General features: G+C 34.9%; 1 protein-coding gene across 2 annotated transcripts in view; it reads left to right on the forward strand.

Annotated features, from left to right (window-relative positions):
• The window catches only part of KIF3A (kinesin family member 3A), a 55,824-nt gene that overhangs the window by 22,845 nt on the left and 7,656 nt on the right, over window positions 1–25,323 (forward strand). Inside the window, exons 5-15 of one of the 2 annotated variants that reach the window (XM_041763641.1) lie at window positions 2,167–2,272; window positions 5,887–6,026; window positions 6,420–6,617; window positions 6,930–7,104; window positions 13,944–14,042; window positions 15,757–15,828; window positions 17,907–17,915; window positions 21,085–21,241; window positions 21,624–21,804; window positions 22,565–22,675; window positions 23,026–23,151. In XM_041763641.1, the coding sequence (XP_041619575.1) occupies window positions 2,167–2,272; window positions 5,887–6,026; window positions 6,420–6,617; window positions 6,930–7,104; window positions 13,944–14,042; window positions 15,757–15,828; window positions 17,907–17,915; window positions 21,085–21,241; window positions 21,624–21,804; window positions 22,565–22,675; window positions 23,026–23,151 (1,374 nt within the window). The remainder of the gene's footprint in view (window positions 1–2,166; window positions 2,273–5,886; window positions 6,027–6,419; window positions 6,618–6,929; window positions 7,105–13,943; window positions 14,043–15,756; window positions 15,829–17,906; window positions 17,916–21,084; window positions 21,242–21,623; window positions 21,805–22,564; window positions 22,676–23,025; window positions 23,152–25,323) is intronic. The other variant, XM_041763640.1, reaches the window with a different exon arrangement.

Genomic DNA, 25,323 nt, shown 5'->3' on the forward strand with positions numbered 1-25,323 from the left:
ACACTGACTCTCTTGGTACGGAATAATGCAACTGGTGACTCTAAGTTGAAACCAGTGCTCATTTAGTACTCTTAAAACTCCTAGGTCCTTAAGAATTATGCTAAATATATTTCGTCTTTCATCTATAAATGGCCAGCAAGGCCTGGGTGACAGCACATCTGTGCACAGCATGGTTCACTGAATATTTTAAGTCTACTCTTGAGACCTCCTCAGGAAAAAAAAATTCTTTCAAAACAATACTGCTTGTTGACAGTGCCTCTGGTCACCTAAAAGCACTGATGAAGTTGTACAATGAGGTGAGTGTTTTTTTCATGCCTGCTAACACAACAACCATTCTGCAGTCCCTGGATCAGGTCTTGTTATTGAAGAATTATATTTCCTAAGCTGCCATAGAGAGTTATTCCTCTAAAGGATCTGGGCAAAGTCAATTGAAAATCTTCTGGAAAGGATTCATGCTTCTAGATGCCATTAAGAACATTCATGGTTCATGAGAAGAGATCAAAATATCAGCATTAACAACAGCTTGGAAGAAGTTAATTCCAACCCTCATGAATGACTTGGAGGGGCTCAAGACTTGAGTGGAGGAAGCCGCTGCAGATGTGGTGGAAACAGCAAGAGAACTAGTATTAGAAGGTGGATCTTAAGGATGTGGCTGAACTGCTACAATCTCATGATAAAACCCAATGGATAAAAACAAACAAAACCAAAAAAAAAAAAAAAAAAAAACAAAAACCAATGGATGAGGAGTTATTCCTTGTGGATGCACAAAATATATTTTTGAGACAGAATCTACACCTAGTGAAGATGCTGTGAAGACTGTTGAAATGGCAACAAAGGATTTAGAATAGCTCATAAACTTTGTTGATAGAGCAGTGGCAGGGTTTTGAGAGGATTGGCTCCAATTTTGAAAAAGAGTTCAGCTGTGGGCAAAATACTATCAAACAGCATCACTGTTCTACGGAGAAATCATTCTTGAAAGGAAGAGTCAATCACTGCAGCAAACTTTGTTGTCTTATTTTAGGAAACTGCCACAGCCACCCCAGCCTTCAGCATCCCCCAACCCTGACCAGTCAGCAGCCATCAGCTTTGAGACAGGACCCTCTACCAGCAAAAAGATATCGACTGGCTGAAAGCTCAGATGATGGTTAGCATTTTAGCAATAAAATATTTCTTGATTAAGGTATATGTTATTGTTTTTTAGACAATGCTATTACACACTTAAAAGATTATAGTATAATGTAAATAATTTTATATACATTGGGAAACCAAGAAATTTATTTGACTTGGTGTATTTGAGTATTTGCCTTATTATGGTGATCTACAACTCAACCTGCAGTAGCTCTGAGTATACCTGTATTTTGTTGATTTTGGAGGTGATTTCTAGGGTCTTACAAAGTGATTTTAACATTTCTAACACTGTATTTTAGGTAAACCTATCCTAAATATATCCTTCATATTTGGTAAATAAGTTTTACTCACAGAAAGGTAACGGTTTTACATAGATGTTATATAGATCTGATTATTTCACTCATTTGTTTGAAATCCTCCAGTGTCTTCAAGTTGCTGTTAAGATAAAGACCAATAACTATGCTTAGTCTTATCTCTGACTGCCTCTGTAGCCAGATATCCCACCTGTTTCTCCCATACTTCATACTTCCCACTGTTTCCAGCCAACCTGGCTTTTGTTTTTTGTTTGTTTTTTTGTTTTTTTGTTTTTTTGTTTTTTTGTTTGTTTTTTTTTTTTTACTTTTTCTAAGTGCCTAGTGTTGGCCATTTCAGGATCCTCACACCTGCTCTTTTCCTGCTACCCCAATCCAGTTTGGCTACCTCTTATTTCAGCAAGAGGTCTTAGCTTAAACATCATCTTGGGGAAACTGTATGTCCCTGCTTTACTAGCTTAGTTCCTCTATACTGTGTTCTCATACTGTCCTGTGGTTTTTTTTCTTCATGACATTATCCCAATTGAAATAACTTGTATTCATTTCTATGTTCTCGCCATAGATTGTCACCTGTGCAAGTGTAGAGACTATGTCTACTTTGTCCATCGCTGTATCCTCATTTCTTAGCAGGGTGTTCAACACACAGTAGATGTTTGATAAGTAGCTGGAGGAATTGTGGTATGTGTATAAGATCTTTGGGTCAGTTTTTATCTTTTTTCTTTTTTAGGTTAAAGAAAGACCTGATGTGGGAGTTTATATCAAAGATTTATCGGCTTACGTGGTAAATAATGCTGATGATATGGATAGAATTATGACACTAGGCCACAAAAATCGTAAGTGTAGTAAATAATTGTGATTGAACATATATGTGTCGAATAGGCTTTTAGAAGCAAAACTGGCCCCACAGAGACTGGATTTTTAAGTTTCTTGATAGCCCTTTCTCTTTGATTATTTACTGTGTAGAGAACATATATGAATGAAAGAGATCACAGATTGCCTTCTGTGCTGACCAGAATTTTGTTTCTTGGTTATGGCGCTATATATATGAAACTCTTCTATTGTTAGCTGTCTCTTTTAATTAATTAGTTTATTTTTTAAAAGATTTTATTTATTCGTGAGAGACAAAGAGAGGCAGAGACACAGGCAGAGGGAGACGCAGGCTCCATGCAGGGAACTCGATGCAGGACTCGATCCCGGGTCCCCAGGATCACACCCCAGGCCGAAGGCGGTGCCAAACCGCTGAGCCACCCGGGCTGCCCTAGCTGTCTCTTTTTAGCTATAATAATAAGTTTGTCAAACACTAACTGTGTGGTAAGTGCTTATGCTAAGTCCTTTCTTTATAAGAATGATCTTTTTTAAATCCTCAAACTGAACTGTGAATGTACTAAATTCCTGTTTTGATTGAGGAAACCAAGACTTAGTCTAAATAACTTGTGCAAGGTTATGTACTTACTACTTAGTAGGTGGTAGAGTGAGTGTTTGATCCTAAGCCATTAGACATCATTAACTGAGTGCTTTACTGCCTCCCTTTTGTTGACAAGAAAAGCAAACCAAAATTAAGTGACATTCTCTTTAATAATAGTTTGAAGTTTTGTCTAAAGAATAGAAAGTTGCAGCACTATTTAATACCCAAGATGCCCCAGACTTAGTACTAATGATGTCGCTAGCAGCAATTAGAGGTCAGAGGTAAAAAAATAAGAATGTAGAAAGTAAACATTTTTTAAAAAGCTTTTTTGATTAGCCTGTAAATCTAGGAAAGTCAAGGAAATTAAAAAATTTAAAAAATCAGTTGCATTTTTATAAATCAAGTAGAGAAAGACTAAATTCTAACAGAAAAATGAGCAAAAGATATACATGAATACATAGCAGCAGGAATACAGAGCATGTTCACCTTGACAAGTAATTGGGGAAATGAGTATTAAAACAATAGTAGGAGATATTTTACCCATTATTTAGGATGGAGGGATATCCAGGTTTGTGCAGCTCTGAAGAAATGGGCACTGGTGATGGGAGTGGAAAGTGCTCCAGCCTTGTTCAGGGGCATTGTAACAGTATCTGTTGAAATTTTTTAAATGCATTTCTTTTCACCCAGTGTTTCTAATTTCTATATATATATAATTTATATATATATATATATACACATATATATATATATTTCTAGATATGTATGGATGTATTTATATTGAGAAATATCTAGAAAAATATCTTTAGACATAAAAAGATGCCTTATTGGAACATTATTGATGATAGCAAAAGGTTTGATGCAGTCTAAATAAGTGTCAGTAAAACATTGGTTTTATGAATTGTGGTACAGAAGTACTCTGGACTGTAATGAAACTATAAAAAAAAAAGTTAAATATACATATAGATACCTGAAAGATTTTCAAGATACATTGTTAAGTGAAAGGAAAACAAATTACAGAATAGTATGTACTGCATCATCCCGTTTAGAGATGTGGAAAAAGTCCAAATTGTTAAACTATGTATTTGGGCTGTGTGTGTGTGTGTGTGTGTGTGTGTGTGTGTGTTAAATATGTAATGAAAGGACATTTGATAGTGATTACCTTTCGGTAAGGGGAAGTAAGATAGGAGAAAAGGGGTATGTGGAGCTTTTACTTCATGTTATTGTATGTCTATATTTTCATATTTTTTTATACCAGGAATATGTTCATGTATTGCTTACTCAATAAGAAAGAATTTTGACTCAATTCCTTTCACAGTAGTGATCAAAACCTTTCATTGAAAATAGAACAACAAAAAGCCTCCACAAAAAACCTCCCATTAACAACTGAGAATTAATTTAATTTGGTATGTGAGCTTCATTCAGGGAAAACTAAACAATTCTAATAAGAGGAGTAAAATGAAATGAAGACCAAAGATTTTGAGGACCTAAGATAGCAGAGGAAAATACTCCTAATTAATAGATTGAGTCTAAGAATTAGATACTTAGTACAAACATCCATGTCGAAAAGTTCTAACATAAAAATAGTAATTTTATCATACTGCAATTGCAATTGAGTAAAATAACTATTCAGGGGAAAATAGAAGAAGGAAATGTGACAGTAAAAGCTGCTATTCTTTTTTTTAAAAAAAAAAAGATTTAATTTATTCATTACAGAGAGAGAGAGAGGCACAGAGACACAGGCAGAGGGAGAAGCTGGCTTCATGCAGGGATCTCGATGTGGGACTAGATCCTGGGTCTTCAGGATTACACCCTGGGCCGAAGGCAGTGCCAAACCGCTGAGCCACCCAGGCTGCCCTAATTTTCAAATTCTAAAATCAAAGCTTGCATGGAGAAGTTCTGCATAAATATATAGTAGAATAATTTTGATGTTGGCTAAAATTAGCAAAATGCTTTCCAAATACTTGGCAATTTAAGAAAAAAACTAATATATGCCTATTGAAAAAAACTTAAAAAAATATTATTATTTATTTGTTTATTCAGAGAGAGAGAGAGGCAGAGACACAGGCAGAGGGAGAAGCAGGCTCCATGCAGGGAGCCTGACGTGGGACTCGATCCCGGGCCTCCAGGATCACACTCCGGGCTGCAGGCAGTGCTAAACCACTGTGCCACCTGGGCTGCCCAAAAAACCCTTTTCTTTACACAATATGTAAAATATTTATAGTTGCACAAATACTTAGTATATTTTGACTGGATGCTTTTGTTTAATAGAAGAAAGAAGATTGTACTATATATCTTTTTTTTTCATATGTTATGGGTATCTTCCCATGTTATACATACAGATCTGTTTTGTGTTTTTAAAGGGCTCTTGAGTAGTCCATAGTAGGACTATTTTTTTTTTAAGATTTTATTTATTTATTTAGAGCATGCAAGCAGGGGAAGGGGGAGTAGGAGAGGGAGAATCTCAAGCTGACTTCGTGCTCAGCTCTGAGCCTGACATGGGGCTGGATCTCATGACCTGAGCCAAAATCAAGAGTCAGACATTTAACCTACAAAGCCACCCAGGCGCCCCATCACTATTCTGCAATAGATTAACCACTTTCCTTTTGGTTGTTTCTGATCTCTTAATATTGCAAAGAGTGTTATCCTGTATCATCTAATGCATATATGCAAGTATTTCTGTGATTTAGATTCTCAGAGCATAGTACTTTTTAGAGACAGCTGAAATGGCAAAAAATTCAAAAGTATTTAACTTTTTTTTTTTTTTTTTACCTAAATTAGTTTTTTTTTTTTAAGCCAGTAATACTTGGGATTGAAATTAAGCTTTTTGTCCTAAAATTACCTCTGTAATATGAGAAACATTACAAAGTCTTTTGTTATCAACATATAAATTGTCAGAGACATTTCTAATGTTAAGTAAACCTGTGCTTTTCTAGCTCTTCACTGTGATGAAATTAAGTATTTTAAACCAGTCTGGATATTTGATTATTTTAAAAAATGCTGCCTCTTGTTATGCTTTTCAAGAATTTCCTTCCTTCCTTCAAGGTTCTGTTGGTGCAACTAATATGAATGAACATAGTTCCCGTTCCCATGCCATCTTTACAATTACTATAGAATGCAGTGAAAAAGGCGTTGATGGTAATATGCATGTCAGAATGGGGAAGCTCCATCTTGTAGATCTTGCTGTAAGTAACAGGATACTCCTTAAGGAATAACTCTTGTGATATTTTACATATTATAAGTGAATAAAAATTCCAGTGAAAATGTGACTTACATACAGTTTTTAAGTTGTTGACTTGTGTATGTGTTTAACTTCTTTTGTATTATGGAATACTTATTTATAAAAATAATGAGAGTAGTACTGTCTCCCCATATACCCATGACTCTGCTTCAGCAGTTATCACTTCATGGCCAGTCCTGTTCCATCTCTGCCATCAGCCACATTTTCCCTTCCTATATTATTTGAAGCAAATTCCAGATAAATATCAGATTTTTAGTGTCAAATTTTGTTTTAAACTTTCAGAGGAATATTCTGTATTTTTAATTTTAGCATTATTTCTGTCTTTGTTTATTGCTAGGGTTCAGAAAGACAAGCAAAAACTGGAGCAACTGGACAGCGCCTAAAAGAAGCCACAAAAATCAATCTTTCGCTTTCCACCCTTGGTAATGTAATTTCTGCCTTGGTTGACGGAAAAAGCACTCATGTTCCATATCGCAACTCAAAACTGACTCGTCTTCTTCAGGATTCCTTAGGAGGAAATTCAAAAACCATGATGGTAAGACTTCATTGTAGAATAGTTATCATCAGGAAAATGTCAGATTCCTGTTTATGCCAATAATTGATATGCATAGCATTTTAAAAACTTGATTATTTCACTTGTAGTGATTTGTGGTTATTCTTTTTAATAAGTACATTGTGTGTGCTAACCCATGTAATGGTGTTTGGAAATCCATGTAGTTGTTGCTTTCTTGTTCAAGAAAGCTTAGAGGAGAACCAGGTTTCACAAATTCTTTTTGATAAATTTATTATGGTAGTTTTAATTTTAACTGTGTCAGGTGTAAAATATTTTGTATTCCTAATTCAACAGTGTGCAAATATTGGGCCAGCAGATTACAATTATGATGAAACTATCAGTACATTGCGGTATGCTAACCGTGCTAAGAATATTAAAAATAAAGCTAGAATTAATGAAGATCCAAAAGATGCTTTGCTTCGCCAGTTTCAGAAAGAAATAGAAGAACTGAAAAAGAAGCTTGAAGAAGGTAACTTTTTCTCAGAATATTGTTGGCTAAAAATATGTTGCTTAACCACTAAGTGTTCTACTAAAAACCACTTACTAAAATTCTCTGAGCACCTAACTTTGATTTTTTTAAAAAATTTATTTAAATTCAGTTTGCCAACATATAACCCCCAGTGCTCATCTCATCGTGTGGCCTTCTTATTGCCTGTTACCCAGTTACCCTGTCCCTCCACCTACCTCCCCTTCTGCAATCCTTTGTTTGTTTCCCAGAGTTAGGAGACTCTCATGGTTTGTCTTCCTCTTTAATTTTTCCCCACTCAGTTTCCCCCCCTTCCCTTATAGTCCCTTTTACTATTTCTTATATTCCACATATGAGTGAGACCATATGATAATTGTCTTTCTCTGATTGACTTTTTTCACTCAGCATAATATCCTCCAGTTCCATCCACGTCTATATAAATGGTAGCTATTCATCCTTTCTGATGGCTGCATAATATTTCATCGTGTTTATATACCCCATCTCCTTTATCCATTCATCTGTCAAAGGACATTATAGCTCCTTCCACAGTGTGGCTGTTGTGGACATTGCTGCTATGAACATTGGGGTGCAGGTGTCCCATCGTTTCACTACATCTGTGTCTTTGGGGTAAATACCTGGTAGTGCAATAGTGCAATTACTAGGTCATAGGATAGCTCTATTTTTAACTTCTTTTTTTGTTTGATTGATTGATTGATTTATGATAGTCACACAGAGAGAGAGAGAGAGACAGGCAGAGACACAGGCAGAGGGAGAAGCAGGCTCCATGCACCGGGAGCCCGATGTGGGATTCGATCCCGGGTCTCCAGGATCGCGCCCTGGGCCAAAGGCAGACGCCAAACAGCTGCGCCACCCAGGGATCCCTATTTTTAACTTCTTAAGGAACCTCCACACTGTTTTCCAGAGTGGCTGTACCAGCTTGCATTCCCACCAACAGTGCAAGAGGGTTCTGCTTTCTCCACGTCTTCGCCAACATTTGCTGTTTCCTGTCTTGTTAATTTTTGTTCTCACCAGTATAAAGTGGTATCTATTTGTATTTCCCTCATGGCAAATGATGTAGAGGTTTCTTCATGTGCTTGTTGGCCATGGGTAGATCTTCTTTGGAGAAATGCCTGTTAAGGTCTTCTGCCCATTTTTTGATTGGATTGTTTGTTTCTTGGGTGTTGAGTTTGGTAAGTTCTCTCTAGACCTTGGATACTAGCCCTTTATCTGATATGTCATTTGCAAATATCCTCTCCCATTCTGTAGGTTGTCTTTTAGTTTTGTTGACTGTTTCCTTTGCTGTGCAGAAGCTTTTTATCTTGATGAAGTCCCAAGAGTTAGTTCATTATTGCTTTTGTTTCTCTTGCCTTCATCAATGTATCTTGCAAGAAGTTGCTGTGGCCATGTTCAAAAAGGTTGTTGCCTGTGTTCTCCCTTAAGATTTTGGTGGATTCTTGTCTCATATTTAGATCTTTCAACCATTTTGAGTTTATCTCTGTGTATGGTGTGAGAGAATGGTCTAGTTTCATTCTTCTGCATGTGGATGTCCAATTTTCCCAACACCATTTATTGAAGAGACAGTCTTTTCTCCAGTGGATATTCTTTCCTGCTTTGTTGAAGATGAGTTGACCATAGAATTGAGGGTCCATTGATCTGTCTGTTTTTGTGCCGATACCATGCTGTCTTGATGATCGCAGCTTTGTAATACAGCTTGAAGTCAGGCTTTGTGATGTCCCCAGCTTTGGTTTTCTTTTTCAACATTCCTCTGGCTATTTGGGATCTTTTCTGGTTCTATCTAACTTTGATATTTATTTATTTATTTTTAAAGATTTTATTTATTTATTCATGAGAGACACACAGAGAAAGAGGCAGAGATACAAGAAGAGAGAGAAGCAGGCTCCATGCAGGGAGCCTGACGTGGGACTTGATCCCGGGTCTCCAGGATCAGGCCCTGGGCTGAAGGTGGTGCTAAACTGCTGAGCCACCTGGGCTGCCCTAACTTTAATATTTAAAGGAATATTTCTGCAAGGTGCTTGATACACACTTCAGCATTTTCATATTAAGTTTAATTATTTAATATTTATTTATGTCATTAAAAAAATTTTTTTTAATCTATTCTTTTTTTTTAATTTTTTTTTTTTTTTTAATTTATGATAGTCACAGAGAGAGAGAGAGAGAGAGGCAGAGACACAGGCGGAGGGAGAAGCAGGCTCCATGCATCGGGAGCCTGATGTGGGATTCGATCCTGGGTCTCCAGGATCGCGCCCTGGGCCAAAGGCAGGTGCCAAACTGCTGCGCCACCCAGGGATCCCTAAAAAATTGTTTTAACTTAAACCTCCATCTCAATCATCTCAGTCTCCATGACCTTTTATAGATTTCATTTGACCATTTACTAAATAATGAATTTTTTTGTGTGTGTCGAAGAACAAATTTTACCATATATGTATTTGGGTGAAAATGACCCAGAGTTCTTTGTGAAAGATACCAGTCACTGTTATTCAAAGTAAAGAAACTTATTAGAGTCATGAGTAAACCAAATTTACAATAAGTAAAAATTCATTGCCTTTGAAAATATGCTTTCATGCTTAAATTTTTTTATTTTTTTTTATTTTTATTTTTTATTTATGATAGTCACAGAGAGAGAGAGAGGCAGAGACACAGGCAGAGGGAGAAGCAGGCTCCATGCACCGGGAGCCCGACATGGGATTCGATCCTGGGTCTCCAGGATCGCGCCCTGGGCCAAAGGCAGGCGCCAAACCGCTGTGCCACCCAGGGATCCCCATGCTTAAATTTGAACATGAGATTCTGTTTGGAGAATTCTTTACTAACGATGTTAAAATGTTAGAAGGTTTGAAGACCTTGTTCATGAGGGTGAGAAGTTTACTGCTTGTCATTGAGTGGTCAGTGACTTGCTACACTTTCATGCTAAGAACTGATAGGTATAGGACTCCTTTTCATACCAGATAAAAAAGGGCTTTTGAGTGGCCTTTTTACAGTTTACAGGGAAGCTGGATAGAACAGATATGAACTGCAGAGATGCCACCATCACATATGTTTGAAAAGGGTACTGGTTTAGTAAACTTGAATAAGATTATTGAGGAATAATCTCAATAGCTGAGCTGCCCTCTCAGATAATGAAATTTGGTATTTTAAATATGGCCACTAGGTGGTATTTATAGTCAATATGTCTTAAAGATTTAAGATTTCTTAGATTTGTTAATGTTGAATTCACACCTTTATTTTCCTGCCTTTTTTTTTTCACGTTTTTCCATAGGGGAAAAATATACATGATGTAAAATTTACTGTTTCAACTATTTTTATTCTGTGGTATTAAGTATGTTAAAATTGTTCTGTAACCATGATTATCATCCATCCCTTAAACTTTTTAATCATCCCCAAATGAGGTTCTGTACCCAGTAAACATTAACTCTCCATCCCCTCCTATCCTCCTCTCTGCCTCAGCTCGTGATAACACTATGCTATATCTGAATTTGACTATTCTACACAACTCATATAAGTAGAATCGTATAATATGTGTACTTTTGTGTCTGGCTTATTTTAGTTAGCATAATGCCCTCAGGGTTCATCCATGTCATAGCATGTATCAGAATTTCCTTCCTTTTTTTAAAATTTAAAAAAAAAATTTAATTTCCTTCCTTTTTGAGGCTAAATAATATCTCTTTTTTTGTCTATACCACATTTTATTTATCCATTCATCTTTTGATGGACACGTAGGTTGCTTCTGCCTTTTGACTACAAAAAATAATCTGGCTATGAATGTGGGTATATAGATAATACATGTTTGAGTTCTTGTTTTCAATTCTTTTGAGTATATATATCCAAAAGTGGAATTTGATAGATCATGTGGTAATGCTGACTTTATTTTTAAACACTTAATTTCATAGATGTTTATGATATTTGTTTTTATGATCCAGTTAACAGTGTTATGATTAGTACAGTTGATCATATAAACAATAAAAAAGGAGGTGGGAAACATTTAAAAGAGTAATTTTTAAAACTTTTTATAGACTTCTAGAAAACTTGGAAGTATGATGAGTTTCTGTATACCCATCACCCGGCTTGTCCTAATGTTAGCATCTTATATGACTGGAACATCTTAGAGTGAACATCTTACAGTTATTGGAACCAGGAAATTTACATTGATACAAATTTATTAACTAACCTATCAATTTTATTCAGGTGTTGAGTTTGCCCTCTAGTCCAGGATACAGTCTAAGATCACATGTTGCATTTAGTTGTCAGGACCTGTTGGTCTTCAATCTCCAGTTCCTCATCTTTCTTTGTCTTTCATGGTCTTGGCACTGTAAAAGTCATATATTTGAAAAATGTTCCTCAATTTTGGTCTTCTGTAGTTCTCATAACTATTCTGCAAGGTCTCTTCACTACGAATTCTATAATTTTACATTTTCCTTTAAACTTAAGGTGTGTCTTGTGGGGAGATACTTTGAAACTATGAAAAGGTCCTGTTCTCATCATACTTTCCCCCACTAATTGTAGCATCCTTTAGGGGTTCTTGCCAGCAACACTAATTCTTTGGCATCTGTTCATTGGGTGACTTTGTCTTCTCATTATTCCTTTTAATGTTTAATGTTAAGAATTCTATTGTAAGGGGGAATAGTCCCTTCTCCCCCACTTGTTTATTCAGTTATTTATTGATGTCAGTATCAATTCATGCATATTTATTTTAGTCTGTACATTGTAATACAATAATATCATTATTTGTCTTGTTGCTCAGATTGTCCCGAGATTTGACCATAGGAGCTCCTCCAGGGTAGCTGCTGTATCCTTTCAGCATGCTTCCATCAGTTTTTTGATTTTTGGTTTTAAGTGCTTCTTTATTTCTGATACCACAGATGTTTTAGATTCATTTTATATGTTCCCTATCCTGGCCTTAAATCCATCTATTTCTCCCTGGTTCCTTTCAGTGGAGAATGGTATATAGAAACCCAAGACTTGGACATTAGGTGCATTTGTTGCTACCAGGATGTCATTGTACTAGGCCTAAAGAAAATATATATATTTTTAAAGATTTTATTTATCTACTTGAGAGACAGAGAACATGAGCAGAGGGAAAGGCAGAGGGAGAAGCAGGCTCCCCTCTGAGCAGAGAGCATGATGTGGGGCTCTATTCCAGGACCTGAGATCATGACCTGAGCCAAAGGCAGACATTTAACTGACTGAGCCACCCAGGCGCCCCAATAAAAATATTTTTTATAAAGATTTTTTTTTAATTTATTTATGATAGACATAGAGAAAGAGAGAGAGAGAGAGAGAGAGGCGCAGAGACACAGGCAGAGGGACAAGCAAGCTCCATGCCGGGAGCCCGACACAGGACTCAATCCCGGGACTCCAGGATCGTGCCCTGGGCCAAAGGCAGGCGCCAAACCACTGAGCCACCCAGGGATCCCCAATGAAAATATTTTAAATGAATTTTTCTCCCAATATGCTGATCTCTTCCTATCCATTATTTAATGTTTAGATATTATCGTTTATGATTAGTGTATATGTATTTTTTTCACCAATTACGTTTGTTTTTTTAGACATTTCATACATGGACAGTGTTATTTTTAAATAACTACTATGGAAGTTATTGATATTAGTTTAATTACACCCTTTTATTTGATTTTTTGTTTTTTTTAAGCTATTTTTGTACTAATAAGCTCTTCTTATGATATAGTCCTTCTTTTCTTATGATACAGTCCTGAAAGTGGGATCACTGTGTTAGATGAGTTTTATTGTTCTTAAAAAATATGTAGGGTGAATGAATTTTTTTAAAATCTTGAACAGAGGGGATCCCTGGGTGGCTTAGAAGTTTGGCACCTGCCTTTGGCCCAGGGCATGACCCTGAAGTCCCAGGATCGAGTTCCACGTCGGGCCTCTTGCGTGGAGCCTACTTCTCCCTCTGCCTGTGTCTCTGCCTGCCTCTCTCTCTCTCTCGTGTCTCTCATGAATAAATGAATAAAATATTTTTAAAAATTTAAAAAATAAAAAAATCTTGAAAAGAGGGGGCGCCTGGCTGGCTTAATTGGTGGAACATGTGACTCTTGATCTCTGGGTTGTGAGTTTGAGCCCCAGGTTGGGTATAAAGATTACTTAAAAATTTAAAAAAAAAATTTTTTTTAGGATTATTTACTTATTCATGAGAGACACAGAGGCAGAGACATAGGCAGAGGGAGAGGCAGGCTCCCTGCAGGGAGCCTGATGTGGGACTTGATCCCAGGATCCCAGGATCATGACCTGAGCTAAAGGCAATTGCTCAACCATTGAGCCATCCACGTGCCCCTAAAAATAAAATCTTATGCAAAAACTGAGAAGAAAATGCTCCTCCAAAGTGATTACTTTTTTAAAAAGCTGAAATAATGACTTCTAACGTGAAATTTTTATGTATACATAGAACTTTATTAAACTTATCATTTGAAATTTTAAGTAGATTAGAATTTAACTTTTTAGGAACTTTGAAATAAAGCCTCTGTGTACATTATATGTTTTCCTGAGGTTAGCATATGTGATATACTGTTTAGGAACATTAAAATACAGGTTTTTTTAGGGCAACAAACTTGATTGATTGATTTAGATTTTATTTATTCATGAGAGACAGAAAGGCCAGAGACATAAGTAGAAGGAGAAGCAGCCTCCCTGTAGAGCAGGGAGCCCAATGATGGATTCAATTCCAGGACCACAGGATCATGCCCTGAACTAAAGGCAGATGCTTAACCACTGACCCACCCAGGCATCACAGGGCAACAAACCTAATGAAGAAAATTGATGCAAGCCATGACCTGGTATAGAATATAAATTGTTTTGTAAAATTTCTATTCAAGGGGAAGAAATATCAGGTTCTGATATCAGTGGATCGGAGGAAGAGGATGATGAAGAGGGTGATGTCGGAGAAGATGGAGAGAAAAGGAAAAAAAGAAGGGGTAAGTTCTTTTTAGTGTTCTAGAAATTAACTGGGATTGCTCCCTAAATATGGTTTAACATTCAACTGAGTGCATGCCTTTTCTTTTGCCATTTTTAGTTATGGTAGCAATTCACACAGGAAATATCCATATACATAGTTAACTTTGCCTTATTTTTTCCTCCTATGCTGATCTCCTACTTACAGTTGAATCATAATACCATATGTCTGTCCTTTACCGTTTAGAATTGTAAAAATCTGTGATGGTGCTTATACCATGTAAAGATTTCATTCAGGGTTTTAATTTTATGTGGGAAAAAAAAAAAGAAAAAAAAATTTTATGTGGGGCCTTTGATTTGTGTTGGGAACCTAAAATGTTTTTTAGGAAATCAGGTTAATGTGGAGTTTTTCTCAAGCATGCTTAGGCTTTAGAAGTCACTGTATTTTTAAATGGTGAATTTCTATGAGGATTCCATTTTTTAATTTAATACTTTGCTTTATAAAATGTACTTTCATTCTTATCCCTTTTATGGAGCATTTGTTGCCAAGTGTGAAGTTTGTATTTATTGTGATAAAGATATAGTTAACAGGCAAAAGAGAGAGACATATTATAATGGCCCACTTTTCAAACATTTTTGCTCTTAATGTTCATTTGTTTCAGAACTCTCTTCCATTAGTGTGGATCATTAATGTGTGGATCATTGTTTTCAAGCTGGTGCATATTTTGCTTGTCTTACTAAAATGATTTTGCTCTGAAATAAACCCAGGAGTCCCAAATTTTAAAACAAAGGGTTCTGTAACTTCAAAGGACAGGAAGATGATGATTTAGAGAAAGAGCTGACCAACTATAGTCTACTGGCCAAATCCTGCCCACCACCTGTTTTTGTAAATAAAATTTTATTAAAGATCCATGAGCATTTGTTTACATTTGGTGTACAGCTGCTTTCACATGAGACTATATGGCCCACAAAGCCTCAAGCACTTATTATCTGTCCCTTAACAGAAAATGCTTGCTGACCCCCTTGTTTAGATAAATCGTTTTGTCTTCATCCCTATTTTCTCACAGACTATTCATAGCTAAAGCAGATAATAGATTTGTTAAAAATAAAATTTAAAATAGAAAAAAATGCTGTTGCTTAATATGTTAAAATATTTTTTAGTAAGGTATCCTTTTAGGCTTAAAATTTTTTAAATTTTCATTGGGCCTTTCATAGTTTTGCTATGAAACCATGAGCTTACATAATTATATCCACTTGCTTGATGTTTTGGCAGAGAGTAAAATTGGAGACAAACCAAGCTATCTATAATGAAGGGTAATTCATCATTACTGTAGTTTCAATTGTGCATGACTTTAAATTTTAAAACTCACTTCCTGTAACTTACCAACTAAGTAGTGTAAATAATTTAAATTTTAAATATCAACAAATGACTTAGTTTTTTATTCACGTCATTCCAACCCTCTGAATTACTATGTTTTAAGTGGGTGATGCAATTTTCCCACAGTAGATGCTTAAAGGAATCCAGTTTCTAATTGCCCTGTCTGGCTTTGTAACTAGAGAATATTGGGTAGTCTACCAAGACTGGTATTAAGGGAAAGTAAGTTTTGATTTTTTAATGCAAAGCTTGATTGTTCTTTAAAATTCTCTCGCTGGAACTGAATTTTCCTCTGTGTATGTGTTCATTTACTTGTTTCCTCTTTCTTTGGTTCCCGTTGGGCTCATTTCTTTGTCTTCCAGGCAGTAGCAGCAGCAGTAGTTCAGACTCCACATGTTCTGTCATAGAGAAACCTCTGGATAAGTCCTTGCCTAGTGAGTGGTAGCTCTTAAATTCTCTCACAGAGCTTTGGCTTTTCCATAACCCATGGGCTTCATTTGAGAAATGCTGCACTGCTCCCCGTCATTACTTAAAGAATACATGTTGGACTTCTCAGTAGAACAAAGCATGTGGTTATTTCCTCCCTTCTTCATCGCTTCCAGTTAACCATAATTGTTAAAATGTGTGCTTTAGCTTATCTTTGAGACAATGGAAGAGAGATTCATGCTTTTGCCATTGAGATAATGTAAAGAGAGCTAGTAAGCTGTATAAAAGAATAATTCTTATGGTTCCTTTTTATGTTTTGGAATAAACTAATCCTAGTCAATATAAGAGATATGCAATAACAAATCCTGAATTTCTAAAAGTACAAATGTTTGGCAATACACCAGTGCCCATTATAACATGTCTTAAGTTATAAGATTTTATGCTTTGGTGTCCTATTCTTAGGTGTAGCTTAAGCTTGAAAGCTCCCAAATAAAGAAAAATGCAAAGTTTGAAGCAAGTAAAAATATATTGGATAGTATTTTATTTCAGATGGCCACTTTTCTCTATTTCTCAACTACCTGATTGATTTTAAGAAACTTTCTAAGGTATGATTGGAGAATTCAGATCCACAAGAAGTTGTTTATGCAGGATCTGTCTAGATGTATTTCAGTCCTAAAAGCGTTTTCTTAAACCTTAAATCAGTTTAAAAATATTATTAATTTTGTGTATATTTTTAGAAGAAAAGGGAATTGATGTTTTCTTCTACTAGATTGCAGCTTACTGCCTTTTAAAGCATTATCTTTGTAGTTATTTTTCTAATACTATTAACAGTTATTCTTACACATTTAGCTTTCTAGAAGAAGAATTCCAAGAATATTAGAATTGTTTTCTCTCTTAACTCTTACATTTTACCAAAACAATTAATTTCATAGGACAATTTCTGAAATACAAGAAATTGCTTTAGAAACCGTATAGAGGTATTATTTTGTATTATAAACTGTCAGATATGAGGAAATACCTGAGTGGAGGCATTATAATTTAATTTTCTATTTTAAAACTTACCTTAATTTTTTAAAAAATAGTTACATGAAAGTATGTTATGAAATGAGTTGTACTTGGTTCAGTTCATGCAGTTTTAGTTACTGTTTGTATATCTAGCACATTAAGTTCTTCTGTTGTGATGTGGGTGTGTTGGTGAAATGGAAAAATGGTTTTCCCAGCATGTGGTTGCTGTGTGTAACTCGTATGTACCTTCCCTTTTAAAAATACGAATGGCTTTTTTTAAGGTGTTCTTTGCTTGAGTCATCAGTTGATCATTTACCTCTATGGAATCATAATTACCCTTAACAAGCTATGAATAAATTGAATGCAAGTTTGTTATTATACAGGTGTACTTCACTTTATGCAGTTAATGTTTTTTTTCCCCTGAAAAAATTGCCTATAAATCAAATTGGAAAATCAAATCTATTGGGAGAACTTGCTGTCCTTAATATTTCTTCATTAAATCTTTTTATTAATCAAATTATCACTGCAAATTACTATAATCAGTTCATCTCTTTAGTTGATACAGGTTTTTGTGTTGGATTTTTCTTAAAGGGGAGCCACACCTGTATGGAATCTTTATATTAGAACATTGAATTGGGAAATTTTGAAATCAACAATGCAAATTTTGCTCTTTTACTAATTTTTTAAATTGGCATGATTTTCTGTTTTGTCCTTTTAGATCACTTCCTGATCTTAGCAAGTTCCCAATTCCATGTGTACCATTAATATAACGACTTGGTGCTGAACTGTTATATTTGCAGGAGTTTGAGAGTCCTTGTGAGCTCTTGAGATCTATTTGAATTGTAATCTTAGTCTAAATTAATCTTATTTGCTTAAATTACATCTCTGTGTTAAATATGCTTTTCTTTTTACATAAAGCTCTGTTTCAGTTTTGATAATGATTTGATTTATTTCTATATACTATAAATGCTATTATACATTTTTCTTTGTTTTACAAAGGAAATAATGTTTTTCTTTTTTTCCTCTTCATCTCTGTGCATATGCTTCCTGTCTACGATTTGCTTACTACTCTTACTGAAAGATCAAGCAGGTTGGTGTGATTGATTTGCACTCCACATGGTACAATTATTTAAACTATAAAGAACTTTGTTATTTAACTACATTACATTTTTAAAATTTAATAGTTTTTTTTTTTACAAGGTAAGTATCTGTCTTTTGTATTTAAAAAAGCAACATTAGCTTTTAAAAAAAATTTTTTTCTCTTAAAAATTTTATTTCAATTTTTGTTCAGGAAGATATTAAGAACATTCTTATTTCCAAATGATCTTTTTTGAAGAACAATTCATAAGTATCAGATTAACAGTGACAACCACACTGGATTCTCTAGACCTAATTAACAAAATAGACAAGAATAAATACTACACCAGAACCAGATGTTTCTTTTTCCTAAATTTTTAAAGACTTTTAAGCCAAATTTTGGTAATACAAATATAAATTATTTTCACTGTCAAGCATTTTTTTAGAAGCAAGGAGTCAAATACTCAATACCCAATGCCCATGGGTGCTCATGTAATAAAAATAAAATTAATTCAGTTAACTCTTCCTAAAATTCTTCCCCTTTATCTTGCCAAAGTTCATTTTGATAATTTTGGTTGGAACACATGGCAAAGGGCAACTAAAAATATTACTACTCCTGTTTGTCTTAATTAAATACTTTATGACATCACCATTTTCCTAAGATTTATTTACCTGAAATTTTTTTTGCTGAATACTGTCCTGCCATATTAGAAGAAGGGGTTTTGGTTGGTTGGGTTAAGATTTTTAGAAAATGTTTAAAAAAAATCAATTTAAAAGTGACTTTTAGTGATGTCATGATTTTAAGTGCCTGGTTAGGAGAGTTGGGACATATTCATATTTAGCCTAAAATACTATTTGGAGAGAAGTACAATGATTTATGTGAATAATACTGGCTAGAAATTATGTTACTTAAATATTAAACTTTTGAAACTGAACCTAGCTGTAAATGCATGAAGCCATTTACAAGAATAAGAGCACAATTAGATATTTGCTGCTAAAGCATCAGTTTGAAAATACTACCTGAATGGTTTTGAATAACTAATATAATTCAGTCCTAATAGTAATTCATCAACAGGTTGTGCTTTTGTATTTCTACATATAATATTTTTTTATTTTACTGCCTCTTAATGGGGTTGGAAACTGTATGTTTTTAACTGTTGTTAACCAAACATTTAGAACCCTACCAGCCTAAAAATTAATGTGCATATGTTTTATCAGATCATTTCCACTATATTATTAGTATCCATGCCTTCACATAGAGGGGTTTTTTTTTTTGGCCATAACATACTTGCCATTTTTCTTTATTTATAATTCTGAGGTGGAAAGTAACTTAAAATTTTTTAATGCATGCATTTTATTTACTTATTTTTAAAGATTTTATTTTTTACGTAACCTCTATACCCAACGTGGGGCTCGATCTCATAACCCCAAGATCACGAGTTGAATTCTCTTACCAGCTATGCCAGCCAGGCACCCTCTGCATGCACTTAATACCTGAACTTATTCTTTTCCCCCCTCAGATTTCTAAGAAGTAGTACTACTGATTAGAAATCCTTTCTAGGAGTTCACTGGGAGCAGGAATTAGATTACTTTTTAAAATTAATTTTTTAACAGCATAAATCAGAACATTCAATATAGGCAACTGTGCCGAAGAAGCCAACATATTCAGGTCTACATCCTGACTTTTGGAATGCAATGAATCACACCACACCAAAGCATGAATTTGGATCAGTGCTCTTATTTACTCTTTTATTTTAACTTACTTGTTTTGTGGCTTAAGTTCTCTTTGGACTTTTATTTCTGGAGAAATGAAAGATGTATTTTGCACCCTTGATGTTTTGGGTTGTTTTTTTTTTTATAATTGTATCCTAAAGATTTAAACTCTATGAATGATTCTTCATCTCATGGTTCCTGAAAGTACATATTCAGATATATATCTGCACCATCATTATCTTTCAGTTCTCTTCCCTTGTTAACAGGAAAGGCTAGCTTTTGGGTGGAGACATTAACAATTTATAAACTCTTCTGGTTTATGCTCTTCTGTGGTCCTTTGGGAAGGAAGTTAAGAATGACAGAAGCTTTCAGGAGAGCCTCTCACCAATTCTACGAAAAGTTTGATTGTTTTTCTACAGAAAAGTATGTTTCAAAGAAGTTGTATTACCAGAAATGAATATATTTGATTCATTTCATAACCAGTTTAATAACCTAGTTTTTTGATTTTCTGATTTTTCATTTTAATTTCATGATTTTGAAGTTTATCCAATAATCTTTTATAGAACATCTGTTGTGTGTATATGAAGCCCTCTATGAGGCATTATAGCCAAGATAATCCTTTGGAAGCTGTATTTCCAGCTCTATTATTTGGTAGTATTTCTACTTATATTTGATATTTGACATATTTAAAATGGCTTAGGTTTAAGATCCTGCACTTGACATAATAACGAGCTATTTTAGTTGTTCATTTAAGACATGATGATAGTTCATGGTAGATCAGCAACTGTAAAATGCCTGGTTATAAAATAACCATTTTATAATTAGTGTAGAACTTCATCCTTTAAAGTATACTATGAGATGAAATACTTCCAAGTAATTTTATTAGACATAAATTTTAGAAAAAGTGTGAAGATATATGTTATATGATTTTAACATATATCTTCCTGTTATAAATTTTGCCTGACACTTTCATCTGTGCATTTTATGCCTACTTGTGACTTCTTTTCATTAATTTATTTTAACAAATTTTAGGAAGGTATTTTGGGAAACCACTTGATTTTGTACCTAGTTATCAGAAAAAAGTAAATAATCATACTGTGTTTTTGAACATATGTATTATTTGGGGACCCATAGGTCTTTGGTTTTTTATTTACTTGGCTTTTTTTTAAATTTGGCTTTCTTTTATTAATCTTTCTTTCTCTTTTTTTCCCCCTACATACCTGTTTTGCTTCTCTTTCACATATTTTTGTTTGTAGTTATCGCACAATTACACAAGTTTGTTTAGCAATTAGTGAAAAAGATATTCCAGGAACATAATAAATAGAAATAAAATATTCATTTGATTTCCTTATAATGTTGATATTTGATTTTGTATTACTGAGGAATGTATCTCTTATAATTGAAGATAATTTCTACAAATCTGAAAAATGTGCTCTAAAGTGATTATTGGAACTAAATAACTCATATAGGTAAAAAGAAAGTGTCCCCAGATAAGATGGTTGAAATGCAAGCAAAAATTGATGAGGAGAGAAAAGCACTTGAAACAAAGCTTGATATGGAAGAAGAAGAAAGAAACAAGGCTAGAGCTGAATTAGAGAAACGGGAGAAAGATCTTCTTAAGGCCCAGTGAGTAATACTTAATTGAGAGGGATTTGTGATTTAGATTTCTGGTATTTTTCTTAAGATGTATAAGCAAGAAAATTGAATCGTAATTGGCTTGATTTTTGTCTTCAGGATAGCTTTTTTGGATAGAAGGTTTTGTGGTACTTGTTCTACTTCTAAAAATTTGTTTTTATTACTTTGTCTCTAGGAGGAAAAATTATCAGTGAATTTGGATGTTAGAGATTAAAGCATAATACTACACTGTGATATAATTTGATAGAAATGATACATGATTATATCCCTCTTTTGAAATTTTGCATTGAAATACTTGTAAAGTTTTGGAAACTAATATTGGTAGATAGTAGATAATTGATGGATATTAAGTATTCTCATTTTTAATCAACAGACAAGAACATCAGTCTTTGCTAGAGAAATTATCTGCCCTGGAGAAGAAGGTAATTGTTGGTGGTGTTGATTTGTTGGCAAAAGCTGAGGAACAAGAGAAACTTCTTGAAGAATCTAATATGGAACTGGAAGAACGGAGGAAAAGAGCAGAGCAACTTCGCAAAGAACTTGAGGAAAAAGAGGTGAGTTTCTGGTTTTGGTTGACACTTTGCATTAGGTATTAACTTCTCTAATGAAAAGCTTTATATCCACTGTCTTTAAGTATAGCAGGCACACGGTGTTACACTAGTTTCAGATGTACAACATGTCATGATTAAATGTCTCTCTTTGTTATGCTATGCCCACCATACATGTAGCTGCCATCTGTCACCTATGATCCTATGACAGTACCATTGACTGTGTTCACTCACTATGCCGTACCTTTCATACCCATGAGTTACTCCATAATTGAAGGCCTGTACCTCCCATTCCCCTTCACCCATTTTGCCTGTCTCACCCCGAACCCAGCCATCTGTTCTCTGTAGTGATGAGTTTCTGCTTTTTGTTTACTTTTGTACATTATTCTGTGTTTTAGATTGTACATATAAGTGAAATCATATGGTATTTGTCTTATATCTATAGTCTTAATAAAATTTTAAAGCAGATCTGTGAATTGCTTTGAAAGATAATAGTTGTGAGACGCATGAGTGACTCAGTGGTTGAGCATCTACTCTCGGTTCAAGGCATGATCCGGGAGTCCTAGGATCAGGTCCCACATTGAGCTCCCTGCATGGAGCCTGCTTCTCCCTCTGCTTATGTCTCTGCCTCTCTTTCTGTGTCTCTCATGAATAAATAAAATCTTAAAAAAAAAGATAATTAGTTGCTAAACATTTTTATCATCTGTTAAATAACTTATGATTTAATGAAGAAAATAATTCTGAAGTTTATAAATTTTTGTCACAGCAAGAACGCTTGGATATTGAAGAAAAATATACCAGCTTGCAAGAGGAAGCACAGGGAAAAACCAAGAAATTAAAGAAAGTTTGGACTATGCTAATGGCTGCAAAATCAGAGGTTGGTCTCCTAGAAATTACCTACAAATATAGCTCTGAATTAAAAAAAAATTTTTGAGTAAGTATGACTATGAATCTTAAAGAGATCACAGTGTATGCTTACAATTTTAAAGAAAGAACATTTTCTCCTTTGTGTGCAATTTCAAATTTTAGCTGTTAAGTTATATTGTATATTTCCAACCTTAATAACATGGACATAGACAGTGAAGGGCAGTGTCATTCTGTTCATTGTTTATGAAAGAACTGAGTAAGCTCTTACAGGGTTTCTTAAACCAGTGCCTATATTGGATAGGACTGTGTTATATTTAAAATCTTATTTTCCCTTAGTATTTTTATTGATTTTTCTGGTAGATGGCTGATCTCCAACAGGAGCATCAGAGGGAAATTGAAGGCCTACTGGAGAATATTCGACAACTTAGCCGGGAGCTCCGACTTCAGATGCTTATCATTGATAACTTTATACCTCAAGATTATCAGGTAAGAGAGAAGTTTTCTGCTCTAGATAGTACATCAGTGGCTGGAGTGAAGAAATAAGGATTATAAATTCTAACTTAATTCGTGGTAAATATTTACATTTAAGTTGTTGACTGTAAAATTTTCTTGAACTAATGCCATCACATTTCACTTCAGCTATTAACTTTTCTTAATACTAAATTCTCTGTTTGAGTATATAAGTATCTATATAAGAATTTCTCAGCCTTTTGCAGGAACCCAAATTTATGTAATTGCATTCAGAATCAAGGTATAGGTCTTATTTCTTCATTCAGTTTAATTAATCCTATAAATAGAATAAACAGTACTCTTTTGCTAATTTTTCCTACCTGCTTATGGATACCAGTTGCGTGCGTGTGCATATGTGCTTTCATGTGGTGTAGTGTGGTAAATATGGTAAAATATACATCACATGTAATTTACCTTTTTTTTCTGGAGATACCACTTACTGCAACATTATTTATAATAACAAAGACATGGAAACAACCTAAATGTAGACAATAGAAAGAGAAAATGTGCATACATGTAGTAGAATATTCTGTTTTGTTTTTTAAAAATTTTTTAAAGATTTTTTAATTTATTCCTGAGAGACAGAGAAGCAGAAACATAGGCAAAAAGAGAAGCAGGCTTCATGCAGGGAGCCCAATGCAGGACTCGATCCGGGACCCCAGGATCATTCCCTGGGCCGAAGGCAGACTCTCAACTACTGAGCCACCCAGGCATCCCAGAATATACTCATTTTTTTAAAAAAAGGGAAATTCTACTATTTGCTACTACATGGATGAACTTTAAAGACATGCTGAAGGAAATAAATCAGACACAGAAGAACATATAAGCTACTGTCTGAAAAATAAAAAACAGTGAAACTCATAGAGGCAGAGGGTAGAATGGTGGTTACCAAGGGCAGGGGGCAAAAAGAATCAGGGAGATGTTGGTTAAAGATTTTATAGTTTTACTTAAGGTGAATAAGCTTTAGAAATCCATATACCATAGTGCGTATAGTTAACAATATTGTAATGTATGCTTAAAAGTTTCTTTTTATTTTATCTTATTTAAATTCAGTTAATTAACATATGGTGTATTATTAGTTTTAGAGGTAAAGTTCAGTGATTCATCAGTTGCGTATAACACACAGTGGTCATTATATCATGTGCCCTCCTTAATGCCCATCACCCAGTTATCCCATCCCCTACCCTCCTCCTCTATAGCAGCCCTGTTTGTTTCCTATAGTTGAGTGTTTCTTATTGTTTGTCTCCCAAAATTTACCTTTTTAAACAGTTTTTAAGAATATAGTTCAGGGGTGCCTAGGTGGCTCAGTCAGTTAAGTGTCCGACCCTTGATTTCACCTGAGGTCATGATCTCAGAGTTGTGAGGTCAAGCCCTGCATCTGGCTCTGTGCTCAGCAGGGAGTCTGCTTGATACTCTCTTTCTCCCTCTCCCCTTTCCTGCTCTCTCTCTCTCCCTCTCCCCCTCTTTCCCTACCCCCTTTCTTTTTCCCTCTCCAAAATAAATTAATTAATTTTGGCAGAAGAAAAAGAATACAGTTCAGTGACATTAAGTACATTCACAGTGTTTTGCAATCATCACTGCCATCCATCTCCAGGTGGCTGCTGATTTTCAATTCTAGTATAACTTTAAAGTCAGCCTTTCTGTTTCTTTACTCAGTATTTCCATTTTTCTAGTACATTTTATTTGATTTAAAAATTTTAATTTGTTGGGGATCCCTAGGTGGCTCAGCGGTTTAGCGCCTGCCTTCGGCCCAGGGCGTGATCCTGGAGTCCCGGGATTGAGTCCCACGTCAGGCTCCCAGCATGGAGCCTGCTTCTCCTTCTGCCTGTGTCTCTGCCTCTCTCTTTCTATGTGTCTCTCATGAATAAATAAATAAAATCTTAAAAAAAAATTTTTTTTAATTTGTTGATTGACTAATTGATTTTATTTCTTTGACAGAAAGAGCACACACAAGCAGGGAGACACAGCAGAGAGAGAGGGAAAAGCAGGCTCCCTGCTGAACAGGGAAGGACTCAATCCCAGGACCTTGGGATCATGACCAGAGCTGAAGACAGACACTTAACTGACTGACCCACTCAGGCGCCCCTTAACATACTGATTTTTCAAAAATTTTTGAGTCTATATAGCTTGAAGATTTTTCTTTGAAAA

The sequence above is a fragment of the Vulpes lagopus genome, chromosome 7, assembly GCF_018345385.1.
Source record: "Vulpes lagopus strain Blue_001 chromosome 7, ASM1834538v1, whole genome shotgun sequence".
Taxonomy (NCBI): Eukaryota; Metazoa; Chordata; class Mammalia; order Carnivora; family Canidae; genus Vulpes; species Vulpes lagopus.